At 53.9% G+C, this 14,096-nt stretch overlaps 1 protein-coding gene across 2 annotated transcripts in view; it reads left to right on the top strand.

The window, feature by feature from the left end:
- Positions 1-9,134: 9,134 nt before the first annotated feature.
- The window catches only part of HIP1R (huntingtin interacting protein 1 related), a 478,743-nt gene continuing 473,781 nt past the window's right edge, over positions 9,135-14,096 (top strand). The window contains exon 1 of one of the 2 annotated variants that reach the window (XM_086942942.1): positions 9,135-9,363. In XM_086942942.1, the coding sequence (XP_086799068.1) occupies positions 9,265-9,363 (99 nt within the window). In that variant the 5' untranslated portion in view covers positions 9,135-9,264. The remainder of the gene's footprint in view (positions 9,364-14,096) is intronic. The other variant, XM_086942943.1, reaches the window with a different exon arrangement.

The raw sequence follows: 14,096 nt of genomic DNA, 5'->3' as shown, positions 1-14,096 counted from the left end.
GTTACCCTGTATCAATGTTATTTAGCTGGGTACCACTCTGTGTTAAAAACTGGACATGGAGTATAGGGGAACTAGTACCCCAACTCCACTAAAGCAATGGGGTAGCTAGAGGGTGCGGGGGCGGTCCGCCCCAGGCGGCACCATTCTTGAGGCGGCCGCAGCCGCGCGGCACTGGATGCCCGTTGCGGCGGCCTTTATAATTTATTTGGAAGTGGGCAGTGCCAGTGGCCGATTTCACAGTGTGTCAGTCCCAAATAAAATAAATGAAGGCGGCTGGGCCGCGGCCGCAACCGGGCTTACAGTAACAGAAAGTGGTAGCAGTCAGTGTGGCAGTAATAGTGCAGCGCGCGCGGCCTAAGTCCCGCAGCCGCGTTAGTAACACTGGTCCTGCCTCGCTCCGACCGTTGTTGGTGCCCCGCCCACCCCGCCCACCCCGCCTCGCTCAGAGAAGTGACGTCCTCCAGGCCAGGGCCGTCAATCAGTTGTAGCGTGCCGCGCGCGGTCTGCAAGAATGCTACCCAATGACGGCCCTGTATGGAGATTTTGGCCAGCCCTCGCCGAGTCACGAGCAGAAGAACGTAGCAATGATGACGCGTTACGCGCTCACTGCTACGCTCTCGTCGTGGTCGTGTGACTTGTGTCGTCGGAGTTTAATTAATGATGGTTTGGGGGCGCCATTAATTATGGCTTGGGGGCGCCGGCGGGCACTGGGCAGTTCTTAATTCAGGCAGAGAGCAGAGAGTGGCATTGGCAGCTAGAAACAGACTAGACTGAAGTGGTGAGTGAGAGTCAGATCTAGAGATCATTTTTGTTCATCGGCATTGGTTGCATTTCAGCTTAGATCGGATGCATTGCTCTTGAGTGACTTTACAGGTGCAAATGTTAAATATTCCTGCATGACATGACTGTACGGCCGGGCCTCGCCAGTCCCTCTCACTCGAGAAGCTTCTACACAGTGCTTAACATGTAAAAAAAGAAGTACCAGGGCCCTAGTCAGGTGGCCATAGCAGCCAGCATTGCCCATTACCCTTGCCAGTGCTGCTAATGACTGAACCAGCACTACCACTATCCATCTCACTCCTAAAAGTCTGCAGCAAAGACTATTCCAGGCCACTAAAAGCTACAGGTATGCCTCAGGCAGCAGGTATTTGTCATTTGTAATTAATATTACATTATTAAATAACTGTTGTGCTCATCTCAAAAGTAACCAACAGCACCCCCATGTGTCTGACTGCCATAAGAGCCGGTGTTGACTTTTAAGTGCAGGAAACCTCTAGCACAAATTAAGCACCGCTTATACGCCTCTGGGAGCAACGTCTGTGGTACATCTTTTAAGGTGCAAGACCCTGCACTGTACCAGGTGTACGTTTATGTTGGTGCGATCCATCTGTACTGTGGGCCTATTTGAGTGCTGGTATTTCATGTAGACGGGCAAGCTAAGGTAGGCACGACACGAGACCGGCACAAGACTTTGAGTATGGAGATTTTGGCCAGCCCTCGCCGAGTCACGAGCAGAAGAACGTAGCAGTGATGACGCGTTACGCGCTCACTGCTACGCTCTCGTCGTAGTCGTGTGACTCGTGTCGGAGACAAGTTTAATTAATTCTGGCCTGGGGGCGCTGGCGGGCAATGGGCAGTGCTTTATTCAGGCAGAGCAGAGAGTGGCATTGGCAGCTAGAGACAGACTAGACTAATTGAAGAGGTGATTGAGAGTCTAGAGATAATTTTCGTTCATCGGCATTGGTTGCATTGATTTCAAGCTTGGATGCCTTGCTCTTGAGCGACCTTAGGGTGCACGTTTATGTTGGTTTGATCCATCTGTGGGCCTATTTGAGTGCTGGTATTTCATGTTGATGGACAAGCTAAGGTAAACAAAACAGGTGATGGACCGAATGTGGATCAATGTCACACATTCACCCCAGTCCAAAGATCTGGGCCCAAATCCATCGTTTTTTTGCACTCCACACCACCCCGGGTTAGACAATGGCGATATGCAAATCAGCTCTGACCCTGTGCCCCATGGGAACAGTCCAGTCCGAACTACAAAAGCCATGTCCTTCCCAGAACGGAATCAAGCATCCGAGGACCGGACCGGTTTCGAGGTAACACCTCTCATCAGCCCGGCTAGCTTGACTCCAGTGGTGTGGAGTGCCTGGGACCCACGTCTGAGCATCCCCAGCGCACTTATGGCGGAATTTGCAAACAAAACAGGTGATGGACCGAATGTGGATCAATGTCACACATTCACCCCAGTCCAAAGATCTGGGCCCAAATCCATCGTTTTTTTGCACTCCACACCACCCCGGGTTAGACAATGGCGATATGCAAATCAGCTCTGACCCTGTGCCCCATGGGAACAGTCCAGTCCGAACTACAAAAGCCATGTCCTTCCCAGAACGGAATCAAGCATCCGAGGACCGGACCGGTTTCGAGGTAACACCTCTCATCAGCCCGGCTAGCTTGACTCCAGTGGTGTGGAGTGCCTGGGACCCACGTCTGAGCATCCCCAGCGCACTTATGGCGGAATTTGCAAACAAAACAGGTGATGGACCGAATGTGGATCAATGTCACACATTCACCCCAGTCCAAAGATCTGGGCCCAAATCCATCGTTTTTTTGCACTCCACACCACCCCGGGTTAGACAATGGCGATATGCAAATCAGCTCTGACCCTGTGCCCCATGGGAACAGTCCAGTCCGAACTACAAAAGCCATGTCCTTCCCAGAACGGAATCAAGCATCCGAGGACCGGACCGGTTTCGAGGTAACACCTCTCATCAGCCCGGCTAGCTTGACTCCAGTGGTGTGGAGTGCCTGGGACCCACGTCTGAGCATCCCCAGCGCACTTATGGCGGAATTTGCAAACAAAACAGGTGATGGACCGAATGTGGATCAATGTCACACATTCACCCCAGTCCAAAGATCTGGGCCCAAATCCATCGTTTTTTTGCACTCCACACCACCCCGGGTTAGACAATGGCGATATGCAAATCAGCTCTGACCCTGTGCCCCATGGGAACAGTCCAGTCCGAACTACAAAAGCCATGTCCTTCCCAGAACGGAATCAAGCATCCGAGGACCGGACCGGTTTCGAGGTAACACCTCTCATCAGCCCGGCTAGCTTGACTCCAGTGGTGTGGAGTGCCTGGGACCCACGTCTGAGCATCCCCAGCGCACTTATGGCGGAATTTGCAAACAAAACAGGTGATGGACCGAATGTGGATCAATGTCACACATTCACCCCAGTCCAAAGATCTGGGCCCAAATCCATCGTTTTTTTGCACTCCACACCACCCCGGGTTAGACAATGGCGATATGCAAATCAGCTCTGACCCTGTGCCCCATGGGAACAGTCCAGTCCGAACTACAAAAGCCATGTCCTTCCCAGAACGGAATCAAGCATCCGAGGACCGGACCGGTTTCGAGGTAACACCTCTCATCAGCCCGGCTAGCTTGACTCCAGTGGTGTGGAGTGCCTGGGACCCACGTCTGAGCATCCCCAGCGCACTTATGGCGGAATTTGCAAACAAAACAGGTGATGGACCGAATGTGGATCAATGTCACACATTCACCCCAGTCCAAAGATCTGGGCCCAAATCCATCGTTTTTTTGCACTCCACACCACCCCGGGTTAGACAATGGCGATATGCAAATCAGCTCTGACCCTGTGCCCCATGGGAACAGTCCAGTCCGAACTACAAAAGCCATGTCCTTCCCAGAACGGAATCAAGCATCCGAGGACCGGACCGGTTTCGAGGTAACACCTCTCATCAGCCCGGCTAGCTTGACTCCAGTGGTGTGGAGTGCCTGGGACCCACGTCTGAGCATCCCCAGCGCACTTATGGCGGAATTTGCAAACAAAACAGGTGATGGACCGAATGTGGATCAATGTCACACATTCACCCCAGTCCAAAGATCTGGGCCCAAATCCATCGTTTTTTTGCACTCCACACCACCCCGGGTTAGACAATGGCGATATGCAAATCAGCTCTGACCCTGTGCCCCATGGGAACAGTCCAGTCCGAACTACAAAAGCCATGTCCTTCCCAGAACGGAATCAAGCATCCGAGGACCGGACCGGTTTCGAGGTAACACCTCTCATCAGCCCGGCTAGCTTGACTCCAGTGGTGTGGAGTGCCTGGGACCCACGTCTGAGCATCCCCAGCGCACTTATGGCGGAATTTGCAAACAAAACAGGTGATGGACCGAATGTGGATCAATGTCACACATTCACCCCAGTCCAAAGATCTGGGCCCAAATCCATCGTTTTTTTGCACTCCACACCACCCCGGGTTAGACAATGGCGATATGCAAATCAGCTCTGACCCTGTGCCCCATGGGAACAGTCCAGTCCGAACTACAAAAGCCATGTCCTTCCCAGAACGGAATCAAGCATCCGAGGACCGGACCGGTTTCGAGGTAACACCTCTCATCAGCCCGGCTAGCTTGACTCCAGTGGTGTGGAGTGCCTGGGACCCACGTCTGAGCATCCCCAGCGCACTTATGGCGGAATTTGCAAACAAAACAGGTGATGGACCGAATGTGGATCAATGTCACACATTCACCCCAGTCCAAAGATCTGGGCCCAAATCCATCGTTTTTTTGCACTCCACACCACCCCGGGTTAGACAATGGCGATATGCAAATCAGCTCTGACCCTGTGCCCCATGGGAACAGTCCAGTCCGAACTACAAAAGCCATGTCCTTCCCAGAACGGAATCAAGCATCCGAGGACCGGACCGGTTTCGAGGTAACACCTCTCATCAGCCCGGCTAGCTTGACTCCAGTGGTGTGGTCCGGTCCTCGGATGCTTGATTCCGTTCTGGGAAGGACATGGCTTTTGTAGTTCGGACTGGACTGTTCCCATGGGGCAACAGGGTCAGAGCTGATTTGCATATCGCCATTGTCTAACCCAGGGTGGTGTGGAGTGCAAAAAAACGATGGATTTGGGCCCAGATCTTTTGACTGGGGGAGTGTGTGACATTGAGCCACATTCAGTCCATCACTTGTTGTTTTTGCAATTGCCGCCCTAAGGGCGCTGGGGATGCCCAGACGTGGGTCCCAGGCACTCCACACCACTGGAGTCAAGCTAGCCGGGCTGATGAGAGGTGTAACCTCGAAACCGGTCCGGTCCTCGGATGCTTGATTCCGTTCTGGGAAGGACATGGCTTTTGTAGTTCGGACTGGACTGTTCCCATGGGGCAACAGGGTCAGAGCTGATTTGCATATCGCCATTGTCTAACCCAGGGTGGTGTGGAGTGCAAAAAAACGATGGATTTGGGCCCAGATCTTTTGACTGGGGGAGTGTGTGACATTGAGCCACATTCAGTCCATCACTTGTTGTTTTTGCAATTGCCGCCCTAAGGGCGCTGGGGATGCCCAGACGTGGGTCCCAGGCACTCCACACCACTGGAGTCAAGCTAGCCGGGCTGATGAGAGGTGTAACCTCGAAACCGGTCCGGTCCTCGGATGCTTGATTCCGTTCTGGGAAGGACATGGCTTTTGTAGTTCGGACTGGACTGTTCCCATGGGGCAACAGGGTCAGAGCTGATTTGCATATCGCCATTGTCTAACCCAGGGTGGTGTGGAGTGCAAAAAAACGATGGATTTGGGCCCAGATCTTTTGACTGGGGGAGTGTGTGACATTGAGCCACATTCAGTCCATCACTTGTTGTTTTTGCAATTGCCGCCCTAAGGGCGCTGGGGATGCCCAGACGTGGGTCCCAGGCACTCCACACCACTGGAGTCAAGCTAGCCGGGCTGATGAGAGGTGTAACCTCGAAACCGGTCCGGTCCTCGGATGCTTGATTCCGTTCTGGGAAGGACATGGCTTTTGTAGTTCGGACTGGACTGTTCCCATGGGGCAACAGGGTCAGAGCTGATTTGCATATCGCCATTGTCTAACCCAGGGTGGTGTGGAGTGCAAAAAAACGATGGATTTGGGCCCAGATCTTTTGACTGGGGGAGTGTGTGACATTGAGCCGCATTCAGTCCATCACTTGTTGTTTTTGCAATTGCCGCCCTAAGGGCGCTGGGGATGCCCAGACGTGGGTCCCAGGCACTCCACACCACTGGAGTCAAGCTAGCCGGGCTGATGAGAGGTGTAACCTCAAAACCGGTCCGGTCCTCGGATGCTTGATTCCGTTCTGGGAAGGACATGGCTTTTGTAGTTCGGACTGGACTGTTCCCATGGGGCAACAGGGTCAGAGCTGATTTGCATATCGCCATTGTCTAACCCAGGGTGGTGTGGAGTGCAAAAAAACGATGGATTTGGGCCCAGATCTTTTGACTGGGGGAGTGTGTGACATTGAGCCACATTCAGTCCATCACTTGTTGTTTTTGCAATTGCCGCCCTAAGGGCGCTGGGGATGCCCAGACGTGGGTCCCAGGCACTCCACACCACTGGAGTCAAGCTAGCCGGGCTGATGAGAGGTGTAACCTCGAAACCGGTCCGGTCCTCGGATGCTTGATTCCGTTCTGGGAAGGACATGGCTTTTGTAGTTCGGACTGGACTGTTCCCATGGGGCAACAGGGTCAGAGCTGATTTGCATATCGCCATTGTCTAACCCAGGGTGGTGTGGAGTGCAAAAAAACGATGGATTTGGGCCCAGATCTTTTGACTGGGGGAGTGTGTGACATTGAGCCACATTCAGTCCATCACTTGTTGTTTTTGCAATTGCCGCCCTAAGGGCGCTGGGGATGCCCAGACGTGGGTCCCAGGCACTCCACACCACTGGAGTCAAGCTAGCTGGGCTGATGAGAGGTGTAACCTCGAAACCGGTCCGGTCCTCGGATGCTTGATTCCGTTCTGGGAAGGACATGGCTTTTGTAGTTCGGACTGGACTGTTCCCATGGGGCAACAGGGTCAGAGCTGATTTGCATATCGCCATTGTCTAACCCAGGGTGGTGTGGAGTGCAAAAAAACGATGGATTTGGGCCCAGATCTTTTGACTGGGGGAGTGTGTGACATTGAGCCACATTCAGTCCATCACTTGTTGTTTTTGCAATTGCCGCCCTAAGGGCGCTGGGGATGCCCAGACGTGGGTCCCAGGCACTCCACACCACTGGAGTCAAGCTAGCCGGGCTGATGAGAGGTGTAACCTCGAAACCGGTCCGGTCCTCGGATGCTTGATTCCGTTCTGGGAAGGACATGGCTTTTGTAGTTCGGACTGGACTGTTCCCATGGGGCAACAGGGTCAGAGCTGATTTGCATATCGCCATTGTCTAACCCAGGGTGGTGTGGAGTGCAAAAAAACGATGGATTTGGGCCCAGATCTTTTGACTGGGGGAGTGTGTGACATTGAGCCACATTCAGTCCATCACTTGTTGTTTTTGGACAAGCTAAGGTAGGCACGAGACTGGCACAAGACTTTGAGTAGTGCCGGGATATTGATAGTGATAATAAATAAAATATGATTTGAACACTTTCAGATCCAAATCAGCATATCCCTCACTTTTGGGATGCATCGTAACACTATTTTGACTGCTGTTTCCCATATTCGGCACACCTTTCGTATTATAAAGTGCATGTCTAGTGGCACTTGAGCCCCGTTCATAAGCAGAGCGGGGAGTGACCGGTTCCCTGTGGCAGCCACTTAAGAGTTTCTTTTCCCAGTTATCCGCTGGGAACAACCAGTGGACAGCGTGTTGTAATTGTGCTGCCCTATAATAAAGTTCTATAATGGGTATCTCCAGTCCTCCCCTCTCCCAGGCCTGTCTGAGCATGGGTAATCCAATTTGTTCCCTTTTCTGGGTCTTCAGGAGGTCTGAAATTAGTCGGTCTAATTCAGAGAAGCAGTGCCAGGGGGTATGTCATAGAACGCACCCTGCATTGCGTACAGGCCTTTTTCACCAGCACCCCGCCCCCCCGCCCTCCCCCCCAAGGGGCGGCAACCTGAGGGATAGCACCGGGCGCCACAAGCTCTAGCTACGCCCCTGCACTGAAGTGTCAACATGTTTCAGCCAAAGTGGCTTCTAAGGACATGCACGGGATCCTATTGAAGTATACACCACTTGCATACACGTTTAGATCTAGAAAATTACTTGCAACTGCCGTTGCTCTCAGGTCCTCTGGTCACCTGTCAGGAGATAGTATAACCTGTATTTCACATAAGTAAAAATAGACAGACAGATTGGGACTTGATGTCCAACACACATAATATAACCACATGCGGTGTGATTGTGTCACTGCATTTGTGTATCACACTCACTTACAATATCCGTGCAGTCTCACGCAGTAGAAGGTTTTAACATTATTCTAACCCAAGTTAAGGTCAACTAAACCCCCCTGGGGGAAGGCCCCGTAAAACCCTGTAGTCACACTCAAAGTCGAAAAAAAGGAGTGAAAATTGGAGTCAACAGTAAAATACTAAGCGATCAGTATAAATGTCTTACAATGTATCATGCATGCCAATAGACCTGATTCGGGCGGGAGACTCCCGATTTTTAAGACAAAAGCGCTTTCTTTTGGCTGTCTTCCTCTTTAGATTGCCTCTGTGGTTGGCATGTATGAAGTATGGAAAACTGCATGGATTTGAACTTGCTGCAGGTAATGTTTGTTATTGGGTTTTTATCAGGAAAATAAACAGTAAAACCTGCCCAGCGGACCATAAAACGCCCACAAACAGACAAATAAGCCCCACAGACTAACCTGTCAGACCCGCCCAGCCATTAGGCACTGCCTGATTGCTTTATAGGCCAGTCCGAGCTTGGGCACAGCCATATTCATATTTCGCCCGCCTTCTCCTAACAGGTGCGGAAACATCTGATGTATTGGTTGTTGTGTGTGTCTTTTCAACGGAGTGCACAAGACACTTATTATAGTGTCTTTACAGGTACCAAACTTCCTCAATTAGCAAACATTGGCCACGTTTTTAGCTTTATAATTGACTGGTCCACTTTCCATTTGGTGGTCTATCTTCTGTCCCAATCCTACCCTGGAGCCTGTGCCAAGGGCCCCATTAGTACGTAACACGGCTGCGGAAACGACCCCGGACACTGGAGGGAGGACACGTGCAGGTTTGGTCCCAGGTTCCTTGGCCGACCTCCAGCGGGGCCGGCCCGAGTGTGAGTGCTCAGGCGGCCGGTAGGTGGCAGCCGCCGCGGCCTCCCGGTGCTGAGCAGGCAGGGCCGACAGTACATGGGCAGGGCTCCGCTCCTTCCCGTCATGCTCGCAGGCGGTGAGGCTCTGTACAGCTCGGACGGAGCGGCGAGAGGCTGAGAGCCAGAGCCGGGGGCTGCGGGCAGAGCCCTCCACGCGGCACCATGAACATGAACACCATCAAGAACGTGCCCTCCCGCATGATGAGCCGGCGGGCGGGACTCGGGCTGGAGACCGACAGGGAGACGTTCGACAAGAACCAGGTGAGCGTCGCGGAAGGTGAGGGGAGCCCGGGTGCACCGGGGTAACCCGGTGGACTCCGGGGCAGGCGTCACCAAGAGGATGGACCGGTCCTGCCCCAGCCAGGAGGGACCAGGTGCCTGTGGCTGGGAGATACCAGTGGAACGGAGGGGTGCTCCGTGGGGCCAGGGGGTGGGTGGGGGGCAGACGATACCAAGAGAGAGGAGGTGACCTTGGACCAGGACAGGAGGCACTGTGGCTGTAGGGTCGACCTGGATCCGGCATATGTTACAGGAGAAGTGGTGACCTGGTTCCAGGATAGATCAACTGCGCTGAAGGTACTCCCCCCTCCCTTCTCCGAAAGCAGGGGGTAATCAGTGACCAGGAGGTACATGGGGATTAAATGGCAAGGGGACCATACTAATGTGGACTCTTGGGGGTCAGATTAATACTCCTGGGGATGCATGCGATGTAGGTAAATACTGCTGTGAGTGCCCGAGGGGCAGGTACATATTGGTGGAAATACATGGAGTATGTTCCTACCACACGTGATGCCTGGGGGTATGAACAGACTCTGCTGTCGAATGAATGCACTTCGGACAATACCTGGGTGGAGGTAGGTGCAAACTGTTTGGTATATCATGGGGCTGGGTACATTCCGGGGGTGGGGGGGGAGGATTACCAGGGGCCAGGTACACCTCGATAGGATACATTCTGGTGGGGATACCTGGGGGCAGGTGCATCCTGGTGGGGATACCTGGGGCAGGTGCAGTGCTTCCTGGTGGGGATACCTGGGGGCAGGTGCATCCTGATGGGGATACCCGGGGGCAGGTGCATCCTGATGGGGATACCCAGGGGCAGGTACATCCTGGTAGGGATACCTGGGGGCAGGTGCATCCTGGTGGGGGATACCTGGTGGCAGGTGCATCCTGGTGGGGATACCTGGTGGCAGGTGCATCCTGATGGGGATACCTGGTGGCAGGTGCATCCTGATGGGGATACCTGGGGGCAGGTGCATCCTGGTGGGGATACCCGGGGGCAGGTGCATCCTGATGGGAATACCTGGGGGCAGGTGCATCCTGGTGGGGATACCCGGGGGCAGGTGCAGTGCATCCTGGTGGGGATACCTGGTGGCAGGTGCATCCTGGTGGGGATACCTGGTGGCAGGTGCATCCTGATGGGGATACCCAGGGGCAGGTACATCCTGGTAGGATTACCTGGGGGCAGGTGCAGTGCATCCTGGTGGGGATGCCTGGGGGCAGGTGCAGTGCATCCTGGTGGGGATGCCTGGGTGGAATGTACACTCTGGAGGGGATACCTGGCGGTAGGTACATTCTGATAGGGATACCGCGCGGGCATGTACACCCTGATAAGGATACCTGGAGGCAGATACACCTTGATCGGGATAACTGACAGGCAGGGTCTTCCTGATGGGTATAATTGGGGGCAGGTGCACTCTGATAAGGATTCCTGAGGGCTGGTACATGCTGATGAGATACCTCGGAGCAGGTGCATTCTGATAGGTATACCTTGGGGCAGGTGCATTCTGATAAGTACACCTCGGGGCAGGTGCATTCTGATAGGTATACCTCGGGGAAGGTGCAGTCTGATAGGGATACCTCTGGGGCACGTACACACTGATCAGGATACCTGGAGGCAGATGCACCTTAATAGGGATAACTGACAGGCAGGGATTCCCTAATGGGTATAACTGGGGCCAGGTGTACTCTGGCAGGGATACACGGGGGCAATTGTACTATGACGGGGATACGCAGGGACAGGTGTACTCTGACGGGGATGCGCCGGGGCAGGTGCACTCTGATGGGGATACGCCGGGGCAGGTGCACTCTGATGGGGATACGCCGGGGCAGGTGCACTCTGATGGGGATACCTGGGGGCAGGTGCACTCTGATGGGGATACCTGGATGGAAAGTTACTTTGATGAGGCTACCTGGGGTGTGAGGGGGGGGGGGGGGCAGGTGTACTCTGATGAGGATGCCTGGTGGGCAGATGTACTCTGACGGGGATACGTGAGGTCAGGTGTACTCTGACAGGGATACGTGGGGACAGGTGTACTCTGACGGGGCTCTGGGGGACAGGTGTAATCTGACGGGGATACATAGGGACAGGTGTACTCTGACGGGGATACGTGAGGACAGGTGCACTCTGACGGGGCTCTGGGGGACAGGTGTACTCTGACGGGGATACATAGGGACAGGTGTATTCTGACGGGATACGCGGGGGCAGGTGCACTCTGATGGGGATACCTGGGGTCAGGTGCATTCTGATGGGGACACCTGGGGGCAGGTGCACTCTGATGGGGATACTTGGGGGCAGGTGCACTCTGATGGGGATACCTGGTGTGCAGATGTACTCCAATAATATAATAAGCACATTTATAAAGTGCATGGTTACATTCGGCCAGTGTGTCCCCGCGCTGCGGTGTCACTGCAAGAAATCCACCCGACCGTCTCTTTACTAATTATCTCTAGGGAAAAGATAAGTCTTCAAATCTTTCCTGAAACAGCTCTCTCGATCCTCCAACCGGAGGTGCACGGGAAGTTTATTCCAGTACTGGGCAGCCAACAGGCGTCCACACATCCTAGCTCTCTTGGTCGCCGGAATCACCAAACCCATCCCACATGATCTTAATTGACGGGTAGGAGCATATGGGGTAAGTTACTCTGACAAATAGGAGGTGGCAGTCCCCTGCAGAATGCGGTGACAAACACACATTGCCTTAAACAGGTCTCTCTCCCTTATCGGCAGCCAGTGGAGTGCAGCCGCGCAGCAGCCCTCCTCGGGTGCATAAGAACCAGATGTGCTGCTGCGTTTTGCACCCCCTAAAGATGGAGCATACACTTTGACGTGGCCCCCAGATAAAGAATGTTACCATAATCCAGGCGCAATGTTACTAGGGCATGGACCATTGTCTTCCTGGCAGCCATCGGTAGCATTTCCAGGGTTTTGCGGAGGACCTTCAGGACTCCAAAACAGGCGCCTGCCACCCGCCTGGTTTGGTACTCAAAAGAGAGCCTTGTGTCCAACCACACCCCCAGATTCTTAGCCTGCGCACAGGGAACAGGTGTAGTCCCAAAGCTCTGTGGCCACCAGGCAGATGACCAGACCGACGGAGCTTACCCCATCACAAGCACCTCAGTCTTATTGCCATTCAACTTCAGGAAGTTGTTAGCCATCCATGCGGCCAGTTCTTGCAGGCATGCTACGAAGTTGAAGGCTGCCTTATCCGGTGCCTGTGTGAGGGAGACCACTAGCTGGTGTCATCGGCGTTGGACACGACCCTGATCCCAAATCCATCAGCGATCTCCGCTAAAGGAGCCATGTATAGATTGAATAGGGTCGGGCTCCGGGTCGATCCCTGCGGTTCTCCCTGTCTTAACTCGATGACTTTTGAGTAATGGGATCCCTGCCTCACCTGGAAACTGCGCCCGACAGGAAAGATTTCAACCAACTCGGGGCACTGTCCGACGCACCTCCTTTCTTCAAACACTGCAACAGGATCAAGGCCGCCGTCTGGCCTGCGTCCACATATTGCCTAATGGTCTCAGTGGCAAAGAGCAGGGCGGATTCCGTAGAGAAGTGGGCACGGAATCCGGACTGAGTGGAGTGCAGGAGATTACATCTCCCAATATGCGCCGTCAGCTACATATTTACCACTTTCTCTGCGACCTTGGCAAAATATGGCAAGAGGGAGATGGGGCGAAGATTCTCCAGTTGGTCTGGGCCTATATGAGGTTTCTTGGAGAGCGGTAGTACCATAGCTTTCTTCCAGCAACCAGGTACTGTGCAGGTCCTAAAATAAGTCTCCATCAAGTATGTAATGTATGGCTACAGGGTATCTAGGCTCCCTCTCAGTACCTTAGGGGGTGCCAGATCTCTGGGAGAGCCCGATTTTATATTAGCACCGATTTGAATTAGCTCTACTGGGTGGGGCATGAAGAAGCTCTTCAACCCTTCGCCCTCACAAACATACTCTGTCTCCTCCATCACCCCCTCTCCTACACGGGCGGAGTCAGGGAAGATGGCGTATATTTTCTCCACTTTGTCCGAGAAAAAATCTGCCACACGGTTACGTAGCTCTTCTGATCCCACAGTCTGAGCCGCTGACGCAGGCAAGGAAGTTATTTCCTTATAGAACCTGAACAGTTACTGAGTAGAGTTGCTCGCCAATCCAATTCTCTCCAAATAGTATCCTGCTTTAGCTTTCCTGATCAGGCCCGGTCTGGCCATAGCAGGCACCGGGCAGTCTCCCGGTGGGCCGCACGGGTGGGGGCCGGTTTTGGGCCCCTGGGGGCCGTTTTTGGTACAGGGCTGTATTGCAGCATAGCTGCAAAATCGGCCCTGTACCAAAATCGGCCGAAAACCGGCCCCGGCAAAAGCTCGGCGGCACCTCCAACCCCCCCGAGTGGGGAGGGGGAGGGCGGACGAGTACTTTGCCAGGGCCGGTTGTGGTTCCCAGTCCGGCCCTGTTCCTGATGAGCCCATGGTAGCTCTTCAATGCCTCTTTATACTCCCTTCTCCCCTGGTCCGAGAAATCTTTCCTCCACCGCAGTAGTGGCTCCTGGAGGGAGTGCTGCGGGGAGGTAGTAAACTCCGGTATACGGCAGAACCGAGGTAAATACATAAATAAATCAAATTACATTGCGCACACTGCATCGCCATTTGGCTTTGCAGCGTGCGCAGTATAATTTGCCCCTCCCCACCGCCCGCAGCACTACGTCCAGGAGCCGCTTCT

The sequence above is a fragment of the Lissotriton vulgaris genome, chromosome 11 (assembly GCF_964263255.1).
Source record: "Lissotriton vulgaris chromosome 11, aLisVul1.2, whole genome shotgun sequence".
Classification (NCBI taxonomy): Eukaryota; Metazoa; Chordata; class Amphibia; order Caudata; family Salamandridae; genus Lissotriton; species Lissotriton vulgaris.
The sequence above is the reverse complement of the archived record's forward strand: the minus strand, read 5'-3'. Positions and strand labels throughout refer to the sequence as shown.